Source organism: Megalobrama amblycephala, linkage group LG7 (genome assembly GCF_018812025.1).
Source record: "Megalobrama amblycephala isolate DHTTF-2021 linkage group LG7, ASM1881202v1, whole genome shotgun sequence".
In the NCBI taxonomy this organism is placed as follows: Eukaryota; Metazoa; Chordata; class Actinopteri; order Cypriniformes; family Xenocyprididae; genus Megalobrama; species Megalobrama amblycephala.
In genome coordinates this window covers 32,132,896-32,155,914 of record NC_063050.1, presented here as the reverse complement: position 1 = coordinate 32,155,914, position 23,019 = coordinate 32,132,896, and the positions used below count along the sequence as shown (strand labels likewise).

Below are 23,019 nucleotides of genomic sequence, written 5' to 3'. Positions count from 1 at the left end.
ATAATTACATATTTCAAATGTGGGGTAAAATCTGATAACAAAGGTTCACCCAAAAATGAAAACTGTCATCATTTAACCCTAATGTTGCTGCAACCCTATAAGACTTCAGAAAAACAAATAAAGATATTTTTAATATTTAAAATGTTTTCGTCAATCCATTGAAAGTCCACAGAACCAGAATTTTCACACTTCAAAAAGTATATGTATCAAGCAGTATAATCTGTCTTATTAAGAGACATGATCACTTTATGATGAACAGACTTTGAAGACTTTGCTCGCCTGACAAGCAAAAACAGACCTTATTTCAACATCATGTTCTGAAGGTGAATATAAATATAAAATATTTTTGTTAACGACAACAGCAAAACAATAAAAAGAATAAAAAAATTAAAAAAAAAAGAAACTACACAACTAACTACACAGTTGGTAAAACTACACAGGCATTTAAGATTACAAGAAAAAATTTAAAATACCCTCAGGTGATTTTTTTTTTATTTTTTAAATCAGTTAAACATCAGTAAAACTGCTGTCTATTTACATTAAAACTTTTGCAATTAGTCTTGTCTGATGTACTAAGACCTTCACAAACAGTTTGTTTTGACATCCTTTGAGGATGGATGGAGGATGGAGTTTAAGGACTTTATTAATGAGGTCAGGCCCTCCCAGAAATTCACAATCTGTCACCCATACTCAAATCTGAACCTCTCTGATAGAGCCTGTTTCTAAACACATGCTATATCTAGTCCTACTCCCCAAAAATCAATTGTGAATCAATGGAAACCACAAATGGCAGTATACTTAGGTTTGGACTAGGTGTAATTAGCTTAGGTCTAGATTAGAAGTAGTATCTGTGAAACCAATTTTATCTGAGGAAAACCAAGAAACCAATGAGATTAGATGACTGGGGACATATACCTCCATTACAGGGACACACAAACCAAGCCAGAAAAGTCAGCAAACAATAAAGGGACCTTCAACCATCAGTGCCCACGTGTTCTGCCAGCTCAAATATTCTGAATGCCCCTGGATTGTTTATGTACATGGTCGTAAGATAAGATACACTTCACCCCTTTCCCATGCTCCATATGTTACATAGTACCCACAGTGAGGTATGAGCTTGATAAGTATTAAATGCTGTTATGCATAAAATCAATTAAATAACACTTTTATGAGAAGGCTTGAAAGTATAGTTTAAAATTCTGAATTAGTGCAGTTAGACATCCAGGTCTCTGACAGTCCAGTATCAAGTAGAGACTGAGGAAAAATTAGACTGTCCTAGAAACTTCAAGCCAAAGGTGTAAAGATATTAATATCAGAGGTGTATGAATTGCATATTCCAAATAAGTGTTTGCAGAATAAGCTTACATTTATAGCTAGCCAACCAATTAAAATGAGTCCTTACTCATTAAAATTAGACTATAGACTGCTGGTACCACAGAGCAGAGAGAGTTAGTGTATGAAATAACTTCTTATAAAACAAGTCATGTGCCAGTGCACTAATTTACAAACATCAGTTGATAGCATCAGTAAAGCGTCAGACTGTATGACCAGATACTGCTTTTATAATAGGCATACTGAATAATTGGATAATTGGAATCTTCATTCTAAACATTTTGTTTCCTACAAATCAGAATTTTCCAAGCAACATATAAAAGGCACTGCTTTCAGATGGCAACTGTATTTGCAATAGGAGATGATATCCTAAACGTATTAAAATGTGCAGTGGACAAATAAGCAACAACATTGCAAACAAACAATTTAGAAACAAATAAATAACTCCATGAGGGCTGACATTTTACACAGCAGTGACCGGATATGCTCTGACCAATCTCGCTCCTCTCATTCATTTGCTCTCAGAGCAGGGTCATGAATTTACAGCTGATTTCAGGTCAGTTTAAGCCTTTTAAATAAATTACATCATGCCATATGAGCTAATGAGACGCTGTATTTGATGCATTATTTCTTCCTCTTGCCTTGCTCTATTACTTTAATTAAATCTTCTTTTAATTCAGTAAATTTCTTCTGGTCTTCCCTCTCTTTCTGTCATGTAAGCATGCTGAATGAGAAAATTCTGTTCTAAGGGAAGGGAAGAACACTCAGTGATTTCTTTTCCAGCTGGATGAAGTTGAGCTGTCGTCATGGTGAGATCACTAATGTCATGAGAGGTCAAACATCATTGGGACACAGATGGAAGGGAAGAAGGAAAGTTCAGAATCTGGGAAATGAGCCACTTCATTTGTTCTTGCCAGACTAGCAAGTTTAATAATGAATTTCAAAATGGGTTGGACAAATACCTCATGATAAATTAGACCGTTTTTTTTTTCAGATTTTCAGTTTCTCAAGTCTTGAGAAGCTAACTTTATGGAACAAAATTAGCATTCTATAGTATTTCAGCGTATATATGTCATATACAATAATAAGTTTCTCCAAAGTCACACTGAAAACCAAGCTGAATGAATCAACAGTGAATTAGCCAAAACAAGACACAATTATCTTTCAAGTAAAGTTCTTTTTCATTTTTCGTTTAGGGGAAAAATCAGAAAGACCTTTGCAGTGGGTACACTGTTAGCGAACATCCTGCCACCATCCACGCTGCTGGGAGCGCCGTTTAGATGAATATGTAAATATGTGCTCTGCGCTTTTCTCTCAATAAAAATAAATAAATAAATACACAACAAAAATGACAGTGGTGAGAAAACAGCAGTTAAGAAAGCATTTGATCATAGTGACGTGGACATGTTTGCACAAGATCTGTGATTCGGCACTCCAATCGAGACACCAACCTATTATGTAATTGCCATGGACCAATGGTAATTTGCAGATGTTTACCATTCACAGCAAACATTTAGGGAAAGTTTACTTTGGCAAGCTGTTTTGGACTTAAGAAACAAACTTCATTTTAGCCTGTGCAATTCCATCCAAGTGGAATTCTCCAGCCTTTTGTGAAATTTCCCAATGTTCTAGGGGCAGCTCACTAAAACGCTCCCCCATCATGAGATGGTCCCCAGTTCTTTTGGAAAATCACTGGAATGAGATGTGGTCAGAGCAGAGGAGTCAGTATCTTTGTCAATGCTTGGTCCAGAATGACAGGCAGTATGTGGCTACACCTCAATAATGTTTATCATCACAAAGATTCAAACTCTGGGGGTTTTGCATTGTCAAGCTACAGTCTTCACTCTTCAACAACATGTTACTGAATACAAGACTGAGGCTGACTGTTTTAGCTCGACTCAAAATCTAACTTTATTCTAAAAATAAATGCACTTGTCAAGTAAATTTTATTTTTATGACGCTATCCACAACACACATTATTTCAAAGCAGCTTTATCGAAATGCATAATGTTAACATTTATAATACTTAGTATACCATTAAACCTCTTCACATATGCTTTATCTTCAATCATCTGTATAAACTATGTATTTAGGACTGATGAATAATGATACACCGAATCTATTAATGAGGATGAATCTAATCTGCTCTGCACATAAAAGTAATACATAAATCCTGATTGAATCAAATTAATTCACAATTACACTGTAAAATAAGCAATTAATTTATAAGTGGATTCTAAATGAGTTTAAGGATGGTAAATTAATTTGGTTTAAAAATAACAGTCAGGCACACACACAACACAAAGGTTCTTTTAAAAAAAAAACACTGTCCAAAGAGACATGAGGTTAATTTACATTATATTGTTTTAAATATGGAAAAGAAAACAATAATATATTTTTATTTATTGAAATCTGTTTTTCTGTGCTCTCTTTGCTAAACCAGTCTCCCTTAGTTAACAATCTTAATCAGTTCTGTTTGGGAGTTAAAGTTGGGCAAATTATTTATGGGAAATCAGAAACAGCGGAGTGTGACTCTGGTAAGCCTGAAAGCCAAGGGCCAAGCGCACCTGGTGCCAAGCATTTATACCAGCAGGGCATTCGCTGGCCTCCAGGTGCTTCAATTCGGTTCCTTGTACTTGCTTAGGACCTATCTGGTTTCACTTTCCCTGGTGACTGTTTCACGGAGGGTTACAGTTCTCTTTGAAGGTTTGCCCCCTTTTCTGAGGGGGAGCTTTGGTAAAATAACACCAACTAACATCTGAGTCTTTTGTGTGGCCCCAGCTCTTGAAAAAAAGTGCAGATCTGGGATCCAACTCAAAGTTTCCATTTTCTAAATTTTACACTTCTTAAGAGATATTAAAAAAAAAAAAAAATCAAAATCAAAAGTCCAATAGCAGAAATGTATATTTTTTTTTTAAGAAATTTAGCTGTCAGAGGCTGGAAATTATGTACTGTAAAACTAAAAGTGCTCCATGTATAGCTGGATTATCTGCCCCAAATTTGATATTAACTGTAAAAGCATGTTAAACAGATCACACACATAGGACTTAGATCTTTGCCTCACTGAGATGCAGTAACAACAGCTGTTTTTTTCATTCAAACTGCTTTGTCCACACTCATGTCCAGAGGACCATGCATTTCCCTTCTCTACATGGCAATAAACAAGGAACTGAGGAAAATGGGAAAATCATTAACTAAGTACTCATTTTCTTGAGGTCAACAATTCAAAGACTACATCCCACCTTCTACCCTATGAAGGATGTTAATTGTTGACTACAAAAATTGAGACAAGTGAACAATAACATCTCAAACAATGTCCCTAAAGGTCTTCATGTCATTTCCCCCTTCTCATGAGCCAGGTAAGTAAGGGACAATCCCTGTTTAACATATTCTCAATGACAGGAGTAACAAGATTATTCTTCTGAGGATAAACATCAATTATCTTAATCTCTCTTTAACAGGAACATGGACATAACATAGTCCCAATTAATGGTCATTCATGGATATGGATAAAGAATTACATTAAGAACGATGTTAAAAAACAGTTGGAAAAGGACGTGTGACAAAAACATTCATGTCCTGAGTAACTGTAGCAGGACAATGAACACAGACTGGACACGATGGCCTAGAGCGCACGCGACACCATATAAAAAACGGTTAAACGTGTCGGACATATTTCCATAGACTGCACTTTCCCCCACTAAACTCAATAAACTGCTTTCATTAATTTATGAACCCTTTATAATTATCGAATAGAGATGTATGGTTTAATATCCAGAACTACATACTAGCCTTCGGGCTCGACTGGGTGGAGACCAGCAAGCTGACAACATTGTTTCAAGTGATATTCATTTTAAAGCGCAGAGCTGGAAGCATAATTACAGTGCGTGGAAAAAAACAACTCCCTTCACCAACGTGGGGCGAAGTGGGCATGAAATTTATGGTCGTAGCCTATGTTTTGAACACACCCAGGATCAAGCCAACATACAGTACAGCGTTTTATGAGAGCACGTGACGGACTTTTTACTCCCCGGTGTTGTTGGTGAATAGGCATGTAACACGATGAAATGACCAAATGACACACTGTTCAGACCATCCGTTGATCACAAACATACTCGACCACACACCCAGAACTACAAGAGGCTTTCTTTGACAACTGGATATGAAGCCAAACGCATACAATCACACAAGCTTATACAGTTCTGCAAACTAACTACAACCCGGTCAGCGAAATTCATTGACTGATGATGGAGAGCTTTTGTGCACGTGGGAACTGTCCCATTGTCAAATGACAAAGATGAATTCAATCCTTTCTTTAACGCGCTCCATGCCTTTTTTTGTTCAGGCAATTTTCTTATAAGCACATACAATAACAGCAGACAGTAAAACTGAGCTAGTTTCTTTGGAGTGGGATCTTAGCGATTCCCAGCGCTTTCCTAATATGAACCCACTTTAACAGAATGCCGCACAAGTTAAAGCCTATGTTTTTAAGAGTCTCAGACATAAGATGAGATAATAGTGGCCACTTACCAGCGGATAAGAGCTTTGCAATTCTTCTATGTAATGAAAACAGCCGACAATTATGTACAAGAGTACTTAAGATAAATATCCCACGTCCCTGGTGGTTAATAGCGCCGAATATGTACCAAAAAGGGCAAATTATTAATTCACCCGATTCAATCCTTCTAGTCTCCTACTGACACATTTCGGTTTCCTCTCCCATTCTCTCTCCCGGAGAACGGAGATTGCTGAGCGTTCCTCGCGTCCCGTTTCCTGTCCTGCCCAGATTCAGCGCTCGACCAATCAGCCGGTCATAAGGAGGTGCGTGAATCGCCCCTCTCTTCCCAAGAGCACACCAGCAGGCCGCTACTGGTGCAAGAGCACAATGGGCGAGAGGCTGCTCACTGCAGAGCCAATGGGTGGAACAGCTCCCCTTCGCTGGACGTAATGGGTGGAGCTAGACGGTCCAACCACACCCTAACCATACCATAACTCCACCCATTAAGTCCACAGAGGTGGAACTGGACTTGAAAAGCTCACCCTATTAGGTCTAGAGAGGGGGAGCTGGACGTCGTCGGCTGTGCGGTGAGCACCACTTGCAATGGGCAGCACATGTACTGTATGTATTATGGCACTGGACTACAGACGGTTAGAATAGGCTAATAAAATCCATCTGTTTATTAGATAGTCATCCAGGATTAGCTCTGTCTTCTGAAGACCCGTTTTGCATAATTTAGACGCAGTCCTGATTTCTACGACTCTGTTCTGTCTAAATTTTAGTTAATTTTAAATTTACATTAAATATTCGATTTTTCTATTTAGTCACATGTGATAAGTAGATATGTTAGGCTACATAATAAATAATTTAATGTAAACTGTAAAAGGCTTTAGAAACGTAGCATTTCGTTTGTTAGTTGGGTAGTTTATTTGTTTTGGAGAACGAAGTAACACATTAACTAACACAAAGTGTAGTAACGTTCTCCCCCCAGCGGACAAAACCATAAATGCAACAGTCAGCCTTTTGTGCTCTGTTCACTATAACAAAAAAAAAAAAAAAAAAACTAAAAAAAAAAAAACGTTGCACGCCTACTCCGTTTTTTAAGTTGGATTAAAGCAAACGCCAAGTTATTACCAAACTAATAATAATTATTATTAATAATAAATTAATAAGAAACAATAAACAATAATACTAAACTAAAACTAAAATAAATAAAAATATAATAGTTATAATAACAATATAATAACAATAATAGTTATATAACAATATATTAGTTGTTTTCTAATTATTTCTAATAAATTATTTAAATGAGGTAATATGTTTATGTAATTGATAATTAATATATATATATATATATACACACACATACATTTTTAATATGAATACATTTGATTTATATAAAAATTATTTGGGAAAGCGCTTAGTGTACAACCTTAAACATTAAAACGCTGTAATGAGACACCTATATCAGAAGGAAAATAACACATGAATGGAATATCATTGGGATGTTCCAATACTCTCTGTTTGGAAGCACTATAATGCCAGTGAATGGGAGGCTCTGTAAATATGTTGTCACGTTTTGTGGTTCACACAGGAAGTAGATTTAAGGGGGTGCTAGTGCATGTAGGGGTCTGAAACCAGTTCTAGGTTTAGATCTAAATATAAAGATAACCACAAAACCTCATTATTTGCATCTGTTCTCATCTCATGAATAATATAAGAGGAAACTTGATTAATCTTTCTTTCCATTAAGGAAAGAGCACAACGAACACAGATCATCGTCAGCAGCATCGTGGGTTGGTTTCAGTGTTCTGTGAGTTGGTTGCCATAGAGATCACTGCCTCTGACGTGCACCCAGTTTTAGATTAAAAACAGGAAACATGAAGACTTACTAAATCAGCTTTTTTTTTTAAAGGCATTTCCCCCACATCATTTGTATGAATGTGTCACCCTGGGTGTCAGATAGTCAGAAAATGCTTTGTATGCACTTAAAAAAATTCATGTAGGCCTTTTCTGATCAAGGTTGTGTACGTTTCTGTCATTTTATCTTTGAAGAGCCCTCTTAGGAGCTGACTTTCTTTTTCTTCCTCCCTCTCTCTTTCTTTCATTTTCTGCATCTGTTACTCTCAAGTATAAACCCACTTTAACCCTAAATAACCCCCCCTGACAACTACTCAAACAGACAGTTTACTAGAAAACACCCACAGGGGTCTCCTTTTCTACCTCCCCTCACTGAGGAAACACCAGCTACTGTATGATGCCATGAGAATCTCTACCAAACGCACTATATGAAACCTTAACATGCAAATAACATCAACCACAAAGGGTGCAAGAAGAAAATGGAAACTTCCTGTTTGGCTTGCGATCCGTTCTTCTGTTACAGAATTTCTGTTACGCGCCATACTTGCAGAATAGTGCCACAACGAACGGCAGTAGATCTGCCATTTTTAACAGCACTTCCATTGTGTGAAGACTTAGAATACAACAGATGGAGATTTTCAGGACATCTGTGACCCTTTTAAGTATCTGTCTCTTCCATAGCACCCTATCTGAAACACAGAGCATATGCAAAGGTAAGATTTTGATTCTTGTGATAACTTAAAAAATATGGGTAAAATAGACACCTATACAAGTTATATGCCTTTGTTTTCTTAAGTCTTGTATCTAAAATGACCCTTAAAATTACTTTTGTTTGTGTAGCCTAATGTATTAAGGCTGATTCACTCCTATTAAATAATTTTTACTTGAATAAAAGCAGTTACTGTAAGATTAGCTGTTACCAAATGAAGTACTTTTTAGATTGTTTGACAAAACTCTTATTTAGGATGGCTAGGACCAATGAGACCAGTGTCCTGGGGTTTCTAAATGCCAGTAGTTTTGAGCTGAAAGGCCTGCAATGGCTTGACACCCAGAAACAAGGCACTGCAAATGTAAAAGTGAAACTGACAGAATTTAAGTTTGAGCAGGAATCAAGATACCTTCAGTTTGTCTGTTTTATCAATTATTTGACAAATCATATGTGTGAAATATGAGGTTGGAATTACGACAAACTAAAATATTAAAAAACTAAAGTCTTCATATTGATACAAGCTCAAAATGTGCATATTTTAAGTAGAAATGATGAAATGTAAACTCACAATTACAAGATACCATCAAATCATTTGTGTACACCCTGACAAAAATATTTGTGGGGTGACAAGAATGCCCCTATGGTAGTCAAATATAAATAAATAATCATATTTAAGAAGATAAAAGATTAAAGTTAATTTAATTTTCAGTTTTTAATTTGTTTTTTTAATTTTAAATTTCCTTACATGTCAGCCACACTGAAATTTAAGCAACATCATACATTTGCGCCAGTGCTAAATCTCTTAAATATCCAAATGCAATCTAACTGATTGAGTGATATTGTGCAATCACAGTATATTTAACACAAACATTTAATCTGTGAGGCAACAAAGTACAATAGAGTACATGGAGCTAGAACTCATTTCGCAGATCACACTTTATGTTAGGTGAAAAAAGGGACAATGTACGTATTGAGTTCATGTTGGATCGCAAAACACTTTTGCTGGTATTGAGGTGGGATGCTGGTAAGGTTAGGCACAGGTTTTGTGTTATGGGTAGGTTTAAGGGGTAAGGGAAGGGTCAACAGTAATTATAGATGTAATCAGACATTAATTATAGCTGTAATTACATGCAGGTTTTTTTTTTTTTTTTTTTTTTTTTTTAAATATCAAATACAGTGTAAAACATGTATGTTCACAATAAGTGCATGGTATCAAATGATTGATTTAAATGTTAGTACATAAGACACTTAATATAAAGTATATAAACTTGCAGCAATATTCTATACATTTTGCAACAATCTGACATGTTTGCCATTGCCACTGACATTCTGAGAATAGAAAATGCAATGCTGAGAGAGTTAATCATTCTGCATGAGTATGATTCAATCTTTCCTTTTTTGTTTCCAAAGTGAGCTTCAAAGCAGTTTGTTCACACAGAAACTTTATCTCTATGACAATATTTCTCCACTCTTACAGGCAAAAGTTCTGATGAAAGATTTGTAAAAATTAAGAAAACAGTTCTTCAGTTTTGTTATTCTGGCATATATTCTGTAAGTGCCCGTGCACGTTAATCATACATAAAGTTATTCAGGAACCACCAGGAACTGAAAACACAAAAAATTATATAATTAACTGTTCTTATATCTGTAGTTAAAAAAAAGATGTGTGTATATCTTAATGCAATAGCAATGTAAATGTAAGATAGCATACAAAGAGCCTATGAGCGATCTTGAGAACAGAAGCTATCTTCTGCTGCAACATGGGTGACTGTGGTCATTTGTGGGTTCCATAACCACTTCTGCAAAATCAGATATCTTCTTCTTTAAAATAATGTCATATAAGTATTATAAATTAACAGTTTAACAAACCATTCAGAGATTTCAGGTTTTGAAAAATGAATGCTTGAATTCTGTGTATTAAGCAGTTGTGAAATGTTAATGATGGAGCTATGTGACTTTTGTCTTCTCTACACTGCAGGCAATCTTCCACCGGTTAAGCATGTGGCAGTGGACAGCAATGTTACTGTGCCCTGCCCTGTACTCAGTGCAACAGAAATGGACTTCAAATTGTTTAAAGGCTCAGACCAGGTCACCTCCATTTATATCAAGATAAATGATACATCCATCAACAAAAATAACAACAGCCCAAATTTCCCTGCCGATCTCAACGTTAATCATCTGGATAACAGTAGCAGTTTCATCTTGTTCGGTGTGACTACGAATTTTACAGGCCTGTACACCTGTGAGGCCGAGATAATCTATCCACCTCCATTTAAGAAAGTGTCACACACACCACAAACTATTGTGTTTGTTGAAGGTATGTTTATGTCTATGGTTGTTACTGTACAACAGACTGGAAAGTCAAGCATTATCTAGAGAAAACAACTGCCAATATGACTAAAAATTTGTTTGTAATTTGTAAATCACATTTTGTGATTCTCCTTTTGTGTGTGTCAGCAGAGAAACCAGTTAAAATTAGTGATCTCTGTCAACATGGAAGTCAACTGGTTTTATGGATTGTGTTTGGAGCCATTGTCATATATGGGGTGGTAATGACTTGCATCGTTTTCATTTTGCGGGTAAATACTTATATTTACATTTTCAAAAATGCTCATTCAACAGTATATTTCAATACATGAATTAAGTGTTTTACAGAGTATTAGAGTATCAATTTGGTTGACATGTCTCATGAAAAATATCTCTCATGTTGTCTTTATATATTATATTATATTAATTATATTATATTATATTATATTATTTTAAATATACAGTTATTATAATGAGTATATCTTTTAACAGTATAATTTGCTAACAAATATTAATTCATTAATTTATTTATTTATGGATTGATTAAAACTTTGGCAACAGTTCTTTGAAATGTTGGCTAATTTATATTAGCTGTTGCTGATATTGCACTTGGTCGATAATTGTATTTTTGTTTTTTTTCCACTCCCCATGCCTGCAAATCAGATCAAGTGCAGTCAAATTATTACTCCCTTCAAGGACAGAGAATGCAGACGGAAATGGCAAGGGGTTCAACATCCAACCTGGCAGGGTTTTCACAAAGACACTGTAGTATGAGACTGTCTGACAATATTCTATGAAACCTGTACAAAACAACATCAAATTAGTCAGCCAGCCATGTTTTAAAAATGGCACACAGCAATGGTGACATCCTGAGAAAAATCCGACTACCTTTAAATTTTTTCATTGTTTTATATGTACCCATATGTAGCCAAAATATTATTAGCCTTGCTGGCATGTGTGTGTGTGTGTGTGTGTGTTTTAACATTTATTTCGAAATAAACATAGTACAACAGTCTCTTTCCTTTTCTTCCTGTATGCACGCACACATATGTTTGTCTAAAAGGAAACATACTATGGACTTAAAATAACTAACCCAAACCTGTTCCAGTCACGCCATTAAAACCACTGACGGGTGAAGTGAATAACATTGATTATATTGTTACAATGGCACCTGTCAAGGTTTAGGATATACGTATTAGGCAAGTGAACAGTGAATTCTTGAATTTCATGTGTTGTAAACAAGGAAATAAGGGTCAGAGCATCTCCAAAACGGCTTGTCTTGTGGGGTGTTCAGTGGTTATGGTATGAAGAGATGGCAGCAGGATGCACTATGGGAAGAAGTTAGCCCTGCGGAAGCTGTGCTATGCAATGTTCTGCTGGAAAACCTCGGGTCCTTGCATTCATGTGGATGTTACTTTGATGGCAGTGGCCCCTTTCAGCACGATGCACCGTGCTACACTGCAAAAATTGTTCAGGAATGGTTTGAGGAACATGACGAAGAGTTAAAGGTGTTGCATTGGCCTCCAAATTCCCCAGATCTCAATCTGATTAAGCATATATGGGATGTGCTGGTCCAACAAATCTGATGGAGACCCCACCCCGCACCTTCCAGGACTTAAAGGATCTGCTGCTAATATCATAGTGCCAGATACCACAGGACATTTTTCTCAAATTGTAAACCTCTTTTCTTTTTGAGAATATCCCCAAAAGGAGGTTTTGAAGCTCTTACTGGTATGCCTAAAGCAGCTTTTGCAATTTATCTTATTATTTTGATAATCAACAAGCAATAACACAAGACCTCCACTGGAGGGCGACGTAGGATTTACATTCCATACGCCAAGATCCGCTAGTCTGAGGCGCACTGTTAACTGTTGACTGAAATTGAGTCTGCTACTCTTGTAATTCTCCCTCCCTTTCTATAATCACCCCACCCTCTGTGCTAACACTCTTAAAGAACAGTCTACCCACGCGACTCGCTCATCAGAGCTACAGCGCGCTTTCCAGTGACTACAGTTTCACGCGCACAGGGCATTCTCTCACAGAGGCGCGCGCAGATACAGGCAATGGGTGCGCAGACTATTTCAGCGTAGTAAGCTTTAAGAGCCTTTTAATAATTTATGGCACAAGGTGTAAGTCTTTTTTAATATACACTGAATGCAATATTGTTAATAAATATAGTTTTACAGTGATTTAGAAAGCTATACTCCTACCAGTTCTCGCGGGCCGTTTTGACTATGGATTTACATAGAATGAATGAAACTCAGATCCCGTTTTGGGAATGCTCAGGAACTCCTGACAATTCCAGCGTGAACAGCTCTGCGTTAAGCGTGGAAGTTAACGCCACCTGTAGCAATGCGTCAATAATTCAGAAATTCAAGCCCACACGACCAAAAGGTGAGGACAAACCAATGCATTTCAACGTTTGTGTTATTTTATTTTATTGTCTTGTTTTTTTGTTTTGTTTTTTTCTTCTGTTGCATATATGTTATTATTATTATTTTTATTATCATCAGTACATTTCTGAGTTAAATTACCAGTCGTTTTTATGATGTGAAAGAGCATGTTTATGTGAGATAAACAACATGAAACGTCTTTTCCCCCAAAACAAATCATTTATTATTTATATAGCTAAAACAGTGTGGCTGAAAATTATGAAATCATACATTTCCAAAGCTACTACGCCCCAGCAACCAGTACTGCACATTGAAGACGCATTAAAAAAAAAAAAAAAAAAAAGAAACTTCAGCAGCTTGTTTTTCAGTATGTTTGTGAGTTTATTTTTTTAAATGCTCATTAAAATGTGTTTATTTTCTTTCAATAGTACAGCAGTAGCCTATATTTAATATAATCACTATTTTAAATAAAATAGTCAATATTTTCCTTTACTTATTATAATATTTTAAGAAATTAAAGAATGTCAGAGGTAATGGTTTGTGTAATTAAACCCCAAGGATGCTCTTTGCATTTTTCAGCTCACATCAGCATCATAATATTTTTTGAACATACAAATGTGGTGTTTACTTCATTAGGACATGGACCAATAATCATGGTTAAATACGGTCACTAGGTATTCGAAACCATGACCCCAAGAATGAGAATGATGATCCTATTTTGAAATAACTTTTTTTTAAAAATGTACCATTTTGTGCAAGGTTATGAATCATAGTGACACAAGTCAGGGGGAGTTGGCAGCAGATCAAACTGTCTGTAAGGACCTTCAGGGTACAAAAAAAATAAAAATTAAAAAAATAAATAAATAAATAAATAAATAAATAAATAATTTCAAACATCTGTAAATTGAGATATCCAACTTGACATTGATGAACTTTATAAACCCCCCCAGCTGGGAATAAATTATTTCCATTCGATTTCATTTTTTATGCTTGAACACCCATAGCAGTTTCTTTCATCTGATTACGAAACTGCAACAGCATTTCACTCACCTTTTTCTATTTTATGGATCCGCACGTTAGTGACTCACTCGATCAGGTGGTTCTGCTCTTTGAAAAGGTGGTGAGATTATCTAGTTTTAGCTTCTCATTTTAGAGAGTTCTGACACGTTAACTTACAGTGTAAATGATGAAAGGTGGTGGCAGTTGGCAAGACAGTGATTCATGCATGAGCATAAATTTGGAGTAGTTTTAGTCGAAAAACACAGTAGGTTTTCAACAAATTCATATCTAGCATAGGGGCATTTTGATTCACAGATATAAAAAAAAAAATGAATGAATTATTTGGAATCTGCAACACATAGAAACATATATTAGGCTATCTATATTTCATCAAATGTTGTCACCACTAACCCAGTAGTGTCATCTGAGCACAGATTAGAATGTTCCAGTTCTATAATTGCCATGTCTGATTACTATATATATGTATATATAGTAATCAGAAATAGTAATTTCAGGATTGTAGCAAACTAATTATGTATACAGATTCTCTGACTGGAGAAATCCCACTCTGGGTTGTACCCAAGGGTTCAAGGTGTTGCTGCTTAGTATGGCCATGTTTGGTGACGTAACTAAACCACCTGGCTGCAAAGAGCTTCTTCTTCCACTGACAGCGATTCAGAAGTATGTGTATTCTGACTTTTTTTTTTTTTTTTTTAAGCAACATTTTTTATTGAAGAGTCTTAAAAGTGTAAAAATCAACTTTTTTTTATCACAGTATAGCCACTAGCAGATGTAAGAACAATCAACCTGGTCTTGCAATCAATCAATCAATCAATCAATCAATCAATCAATCAATCAATCAATCAATCAATCAATCACCCCTTTTTAAAATTATAAAATAATACTAAAAATGCTTCACATAAAGTACAACTGGCCATCTATATCAATTAATACATCTCTCTCTCTCTCTCTCTCTCTCATGTCATGTACACATTTAAAATAAAAAAGAAAACAGCATTCATTTTGGAGAAGGGAGGAGCTGAGAAAGTTAGAAACATCTTATGAAATAAAACATCATGTAGCATGTGGGTCGAACAGTAGGTGGAGATATTTGACAACTGCTATTAATGGCCACTTGCAAGCCCAAATACATGAATGTGTTCAGGAAAAAAACACATTCCCCCCCCCAAAAAAAAAGAAACAACAAAAAAACAAAACATGACTCACACATTTATTAGCAACTTTATGAAAAAAACAGGATATTGTATGAAAAAAACAGGATATTGTAGTTGCAAGTAAAGGACTTGGGGCTGCATGTGTGTGTTTTTCCTGTGGCTCTAGAATCGTTAGTCACATTGCATTTGCGGCTCACATGATTGGCTCAAAGCTGATGGGCAGCAAAACTGAACGCTTATGAGCCAACATGAGCAAAGTTGATAGATTTCAAATTCTATATTTACAGAGGGTTCTGTGCCCCTAGAGCAGTGGTCACCAACCTTTTTAAGCCCAAGATCCCTAACCTCGACCTTTATGAAAGACAAGATCTACTTGATAGAAAAAGACAGACCAGATTGTATTTAGTTTTTTTTTGTTGTTGTTTTTTCGTGGCCAATTTAGTTTCTGATTTATTTATTTATTTTTACAAGCAAATTGGCCGATTCTGATACTGGTTGCAGATATTTTTATTATTATTATTATTATTATTATTATAAACAAAAATACATAGCCATTCCAAATTAGAGGGAACCACTGCTTTTTAATCACAATCCAAACAAAGATGCTATCACATTGCATGAGCAGTTGTTTTTTAGAGATTTAAAAATTGAGATTTAATTTCAAGATTTAAAGGTCCCGTTCTTCGTGGTTTTTTGAAGCTTTGATTGTGTTTATAGTGTGCAATATAACATGTGTTCATGTTTCGCGTGTAAAAAAAACACAGTATTTTTCACATAATTTACTTATCTGTATACCGCTGTTTCCACTGTCATAAAAACGGGCTGATGACTTCCTTGTTCTATGAAGTCCCTCCTTCAGAAATACGTAACGAGTTCTGATTGTGCCAGCGGTTCCTGTGTTGTGATTCGACAGCAGTTTAGCGCATCTTGCCCGGAAAGGTCACGCCTCTTACCATAACGGGGAGATGCATGCGCTCAGTGTTATTGTAAACATGTCTTTAATTTTACCCTATCAATTTGAGCCGGAATCAGACCCGGAGAACATAGATGAAGAGGATCGATTAGAACCTGTGCAAACACGTCTTTTACAGGATGTGTCACAATGGTAAGCTGTTTATTTACAGTAGGTAACGTTACATAGGCCTAAACATAGAACAATGATTCGCGTGGCTGCAGCTAAACCAGCATGTGGTTAAACAGTAAACAACAGATATAATCAACAAATAATTTAAACTGATCATAACAAACACCAACAATCGATGGTGTCCGGTTGAATTACTACACTTTTTAAAAGTTTTGGTCGGATAAGTTTCAATTGCCATCTAGTTAACAAAGCTAAACAGCGTTGCCCTTTGTGTGATAAGTTACAGAAACTGTTAAACGCACCAACGTAAATAATAAAATGCACTTACCGGTTGTGGTCCACAAACAACGCCTTCTCCAGACAAAGAGGGAACTGCTCCATCTTTCAAAAATAATCTTTGTGCGAATCCGGCATTAAACTGACTGAGATTGAGGAAGCTGTCCTCAGTAAAATGTGCTGCACATAGTTTAACATGTGGATTATAATTTTCGGGAACCGAGTTAAACATAAATTGTAACCACTGATTTCTAAGTACAGCGTCCCTGGGAAGGCCAAACAAAGGTGATTGGACTGCGGGATGAAAATAACAGCGTTTCGACGACATGGCGACAAACACACTTTACAAACGCAACTCTTGCTCTTCTCAGTGGGAGCGCAACAAGACCACGCCCCCTTTTTTGTGTATTCCTGTGGGCGGAGGTTAGTCAAAACACAGTTTTAGTGACGTCATTAAAGAAGGAAGTAGAGGGATGTAGTCCAAACAGGCCGTTCATTGTAGGCTATTTCTGTTAAATAAAATATCTCGCTTGGCATTGAACTTTGAGCTTTAAAATTTTACAGATTTTATTTATACTCTAACAACAACATTACACACTAACTAAAGTTGGAAACATGGGATCACGAAGAATGGGACCTTTAAAGCAAAAACAGAACGGTCTGACTTTATCTTTGTGAAATTATATGCTACACAAAAATGTATGAAACAAAAACAGCAGGCTGAATGAGACGCAAATTCACTCTCTGACAGCTGGTGGCGCTTATGGAGCAGCTATTAATTAGCTACTTTATTCGGAGGTAAGATGAAAATAAAATGCCGTTGCCATCGAAATTTTTCTGAAGACAGTAATTCCTTTTAGAGATGCATTCATATAACCCTTCACCCCTAATTCAATATTTATATTTCCTTCCTATATTTCGAGCATCGTGAACAGTGAGCTGCTCTGCCTGCTACAGAATTTTCTCCTCTTGTTTACGGTCCGTCTTCTTCAGCGTCTCTGGCCTCTTGTTTACGGCCGTTTACAGACTCGGACATGATGTGGGCTGTTTACCTTTATCACTGTCCCAGTAGCTCCCGAAAATAACAGAAAAATAAATACAAAAATACAGTACAAAGACTGGAGAAATGTAATGTAGGCTATTTTTGTACTCATATTTCTGTTATGTTCGCGAGCTACTGGAACAGTGATAAAGATCGACCGGTCGAGCGCGATCGACGGGTTGGCGACCACTGCCCTAGAGCAAGGTGTACTGAGATGAATGAGAATGCTAATGGATAGCTTGTTTAGTTAAATGTGATCATTTAAGTTATTTTAATATCACAAATGCCTGTGTTACCTATTTCTATACAGTTGTGATGAGGAAGCATTAGTATGGAGATATGATTTTGTTTTCATTTTTGAACTATTTTTTGAACTATTTTTGAACTATTTGACTATTCTAGAAGAGGAGGGAGACGTATTACCTCACTTTATATTTTTTTCCTTATGTAAAAAGACCACTTTTCTTAAAACATGTATTATTATATTCCACAATGAAAGATTTAGGGTAAACATTTATATTTTTCTGATTTCACAAATCTCTCTTATGCTCCACTGACTAGCTGTCTTCTCCATCTTGCTCACTCATCTCCTGTTTCTTTTTCCGTTTTTGGTATTCTTATAGTGGCTTCGCCATCTCTTGCCAACTACCTGATAGAATGTGAATTGTGGCATTTTGAGACAAACCTCTCCGTGTCTTAAGGGGGAGCAGTCATTTTAGCGTACTTGTTCAAACTGGCAATTTAAATCACAAAATCATTCAGGAGTTGTTGGTTCTGCTGGGTCCCCTGTCTGTTCAGGGATTTAGAAACACCCAATCCATCCTCATTTGTTATGACGCCCCTGGCTAATTGGTCCCATCATGCATTGCAGCATGAATAAATTATGTGGTATATATAGTATCACTGTTTGCTGGCTTTAAATGTAAATAGTTGTTTTTTGTCATTAATGTTAGTTATTTGTTGTAGGGTGATGTTAAGAGCTCACCTTTTTTTTTTTTTTTTTATTACTTATCTATGTTAATTGTTGGGGTCCACGTGCATGTATATATGTTCTTCAGAAGCAATAGTCATAGAGTTAATTACAGAAACCCTTTAAAAACCCTTTCAAATGCAAGACTGAAATGCTGACAAATTAAAATGTGTCTTGTGTTGTAATCTGTAGTTGCCTTGATAAGAATTAATTGGCTGAACAGGATATTGTGCATTTAGTGGAAAAAAAATGGTTAAATAAAGAATTGTTACTGTGGAAAATCATTTAGTTTTATTGAGTTGACTGGTGTAGAGAAAAATGAGCTCATTCTTTACTAAGTAAGAGACACTTAGCTAACTGCATTGATGTCATGGTTGGATGCTTAAGCTGTTTTTCTGTCTTTGGCACTGAAATTGAACAGAGGCTCTTAACATTAGACTTTGGCACTGTGCCTGAATAAAATGGCTTTAATTTTTAATTGGCTTCAAATTACAGCAAATCCTTTTACCCAGTCTAATTATGTGACATTCTAAAAAGGACAGACTTACAGACTCTCATTTACTAATTTTAATTTATTTATCAAATTTAGACAAAACGTTTTCATAAATTTGGCACAGATAATGCCTGTAGATAATTTCTAGAATTCCAGAATAAGTAGAATTAATGAAGAAAGCACCTGAAATGACCAATGAATAAAACAAAAAGATGAATTATTTAAATGCACACATCAGTGTTTGCAAGGACGAGCATGCCAAAAAAAAAAAAAAAAAAATCAGACTTTGCTTGAACCAAATAGAATGCCTCATATGTCAGGTGTTGGTTTAGGAAAGGTTAGGACTCAATCACAGAGTACAAAATGAAAACAAAAGGCAACATAAACTACCCTGGGAGGCAAAAACACAGAACTATCAGAAATGTCCTACTTTCCACTTCTAAAGTCATAGAGCTTCTGGATATCATTTTTTTTTTGAGAATCACTTTTTTTTTTTTTTTTTTTTTTTTTTTTAAATGGACATCACAGTTCTCCCACAATGTATTTAAAAAAAGAACATAAAAAAAAAAGATGGAATCAATTAATTTTTAATCTCTTTGAATGAATGATTCAGTGACTCACTCATAAAAACTTCACTTGTTTCATTACTTGATGAATCAGCATTTTTGAACGAATCTCTTGAATGTATGATTCAATGAAAAATACGGGTGCTTCTCAAAAGGAAGGCTGCATCCTAGTAAGGCTGCATATCTCGGCTGCCATGTCAAGCCATGTGCTCAACAAAAATTACACACAAGACTAGACAAGAGCACATGGTGTGGGAACAAACACCTAGTAGATCATAACAAGAGCACAAGGCTAAAAAACAAGATCAAAAGCCCATCCTCAAACAAAAACACAACACATGAGCACATGAACTGCGAAACAGTAGACAAAACAGATGGATCTGGATGCTGATGAGACAGTACACCACATGACTGTCCTGTCACCAAGCTAAGACCAACCAAAGTGACTGGACAATGACATCATAACGTCATCACTTTGTAGTCCCTGTTTAATTTGATCTAATTTATTGATTTAATTTAAGTATTTTATTCTGACATGCGATGCAGGAGGAGCTTCAGTTGGTAGGTACTGTTCCTGTAACAGTAGAGAGCAGGTACTACTCCCAGCAGAGCAAGTGAACAGAGGAATTGTCAGGGTAGAACAGGGGAACATGAAAAGCAGAGAGCTGTCACAACAGTAAAATACACTCGGGCTGACACTGAAAACTAGAATGAGCAATACACTGTGTCATTGTGTCATGACACCGTATTAACTGTAGTGGTGCTGACACCACTGACTGTGACTGACTGCACTGTAACTGGAGGTGCCTACAACTCAAATGTACTTTTTCAAATGTACAAACCCGATTCCAAAAAAGTTGGGACACTGTACAAATTGTGAATAAAAACAGAATGCAATGATGTGGAAGTTTCAAAGTTCAATATTTTATTCAGAATACAACATAGATGACATATCAAATGTTTAAACTGAGAAAATGTATCATTTTAAGGGAAAAATAAGTTGATTTTAAATTTCATGGCATCAACACATCTTAAAAAAGTTGGGACAAGGCCATGTTTACCACTGTGTGGCATCCCCTCTTCTTTTTATAACAGTCTGCAAACATCTGGGGACTGAGGAGACAAGTTGCTCAAGTTTAGGAATAGGAATTGTCCCATTCTTGTCTAATACAGGCTTCTAGTTGCTCAAATGCCTTAGGTCTTCTTTGTCGCATCTTTCTCTTTATGATGCCCCAAATGTTTTCTATGGGTGAAAGATCTGGACTGCAGGCTGGCCATTTCAGTACCCGGATCCTTCTTCTACGCAGCCATGATGTTGTAATTGATGCAATATGTGGTCTGGCATTGTCATGTTGGAAAATGCAAGGTCTTCCCTGAAAGAGACGACGTCTGGATGGGAGCATATGTTGTTCTAGAACTTGGATATACCTTTCAGCATTGATGGTGCCTTTCCAGATGTGTAAGCTGCCCATGCCACATGCACTCATGCAACCCCATACCATCAGAGATGCAGGCTTCTGAACTGAGCGCTGATAACAACTTGGGTTGTCCTTGTCCTCTTTAGTCCGGATGACATGGCATCCCAGTTTTCGAAAAAGAACTTCAAATTTTGATTCGTTTGACCACAGAACAGTTTTCCACTTTGCCACAGCATTGGGGGAATTGGTGATCCTCTGCCCATCTTGACTTCTGAAAGACACTGCCACTCTGAGAGGCTCTTGTTATACCCAATCATGTTGCCAATTGACCTAATAAGTTGCAAATTGGTCCTCCAGCTGTTCCTTATATGTACATTTAACTTTTCCGGCCTCTTATTGCTACCTGTCCCAACTTTTTTGGAATGTGTAGCTCTCATGAAATCCAAAATGAGCCAATATTTAGCATGACATTTCAAAATGTCTCACTTTCAACATTTGATATGTTATCTATATTCTACTGTGAATAAAATATAAGTTTATGAGATTTGTAAATTATTGGATTCTTTTTTTTATTCACAATTTGTACAGTGTCCCAACTTTTTTGGAATCGGGTTTGTACAAATGGCCAGCCTGCAGTCCAGATCTTTCACCATAGAAAACATTTGCCGCATCATAAAGAGGAAGATGCGACAAAGAATACCTAAGACAGTTGAGCAACTAGAGGCCTGTATTAGACAAGAATGGGACAACATTCCTATTGCTAAACTTGAGCAACTTGTCTCCTCAGTCCCCAGACGTTTGCAGACTGTTATAAAAAGAAGAGGGGATGCCACACAGTGGTAAACATGGCCTTGTCCCAACTTTTTTGAGATGTGTTGATGCCATGAAATTTAAACTCAACATATTTTGCCCTTGAAATGATACATTTTCTCAGTTAAAATATTTGATATGTCATCTATGTTGTACATGTAGAGTAGAAATGTTATTCTTAACAATTTTAAGCTTTACTGAGGTTTCCATTGTACTCCAAATTCCATCTGTTTATGCCCAGGGACAAAAGAGCAAAGTTTATGAATTCTGTTATGAAACAGCACTAAAAGATGGAGTAAACAGCAGAATGACACAATACTGTAAACCAGTCCCTGCTAAACTGTTATTGATTCTGTGCAACAGAATGTATTTATTAGCTGCTGTTAAATGAGATGAATAATGTAGTTTTTTTCTTTTTTGGAAGATATTTCTAATATAGTTTTAAGGATCTTACATTTTTTTAAGAAATACTGAAGAATCCAAGAAAACAGCATTTAGACATAATAGACTAACAGACTAAACAAGATTCCATATTGACAGCTTTGAAATATTATTTCTGCTTCAATGTAAAAAATAAACCATGTAATTGTGAGATGAAGTTTAAAATAAGAAATATAGTCACAATTACGAGAAGTTGCAAACTTCCAAAAATTTAGTAGCAATTATTAAAAATAAAGTTACCGTTATTAAGCTGAAGTTATGAAATTAAAACTGCAATTATGATTATTCAAAAATATGACAAAAAAAACCTCAATTGTAGAGCCAGAATCAACCGCTGTAACAAGAAAAATGATTATCAATAATATCTACACGCTAGGTGGTCAAAAATGCATAGAGAATACTTTGAAGTGTGTGACTGATGGTGAATTGATTGTTCAAACCTGAGGCGAGGAATTCACAGTCAGCCACCTGCCTGGGAGTGTGATTACTTTACGGATTCCTCATCTGAAATCAAAAATATCATTTTCTTTCTCAGTACTGTCTGCATCATTACTGTTCTGATGAGGAGATGATGAGGAGATGATGCCATGTAAACAGACCCCCCTCAATTCGTTTCTCATAACCCATAATCACACAACACATAAAC

General features: G+C 36.1%; 3 protein-coding genes across 5 annotated transcripts in view; 2 read left to right on the top strand and 1 right to left on the bottom strand.

Moving 5' to 3' along the window:
* The window catches only part of raph1b (Ras association (RalGDS/AF-6) and pleckstrin homology domains 1b), a 63,274-nt gene extending 57,060 nt beyond the window's left edge, over positions 1 to 6,214 (bottom strand). The window contains 1 exon segment of the mRNA XM_048197086.1: positions 5,863 to 6,214. The gene's annotated coding sequence lies outside the window, so the exon portion shown is untranslated.
* Positions 6,215 to 7,321: 1,107 nt separating this feature from the next.
* On the top strand, positions 7,322 to 11,721 carry si:dkey-1h24.6. 3 transcript variants are annotated; one of them, XM_048197091.1, is made up of 5 exons: positions 7,322 to 7,643; positions 8,214 to 8,403; positions 10,378 to 10,716; positions 10,857 to 10,978; positions 11,370 to 11,721. In XM_048197091.1, exons 2-5 carry the CDS (start codon positions 8,319 to 8,321, stop codon positions 11,478 to 11,480), a joined length of 657 nt encoding a protein of 218 aa, XP_048053048.1. In that variant the 5' UTR covers positions 7,322 to 7,643; positions 8,214 to 8,318; the 3' UTR covers positions 11,481 to 11,721. The 3 variants fall into 3 exon arrangements, with proteins under 3 accessions (XP_048053048.1, XP_048053047.1, XP_048053050.1); XM_048197090.1 differs by lacking the exon at positions 7,322 to 7,643 and having other exon boundaries at positions 7,695 to 8,403; XM_048197093.1 differs by lacking the exon at positions 7,322 to 7,643 and having other exon boundaries at positions 7,697 to 8,403; positions 10,860 to 10,978.
* A 150-nt stretch (positions 11,722 to 11,871) lies between these two features.
* Positions 11,872 to 23,019, top strand: part of cckbra (cholecystokinin B receptor a) — a 32,027-nt gene continuing 20,879 nt past the window's right edge. Inside the window, exon 1 of the mRNA XM_048197088.1 lies at positions 11,872 to 13,100. Coding sequence (XP_048053045.1) covers positions 12,941 to 13,100 — 160 coding nt within the window. The 5' untranslated portion in view covers positions 11,872 to 12,940. The remainder of the gene's footprint in view (positions 13,101 to 23,019) is intronic.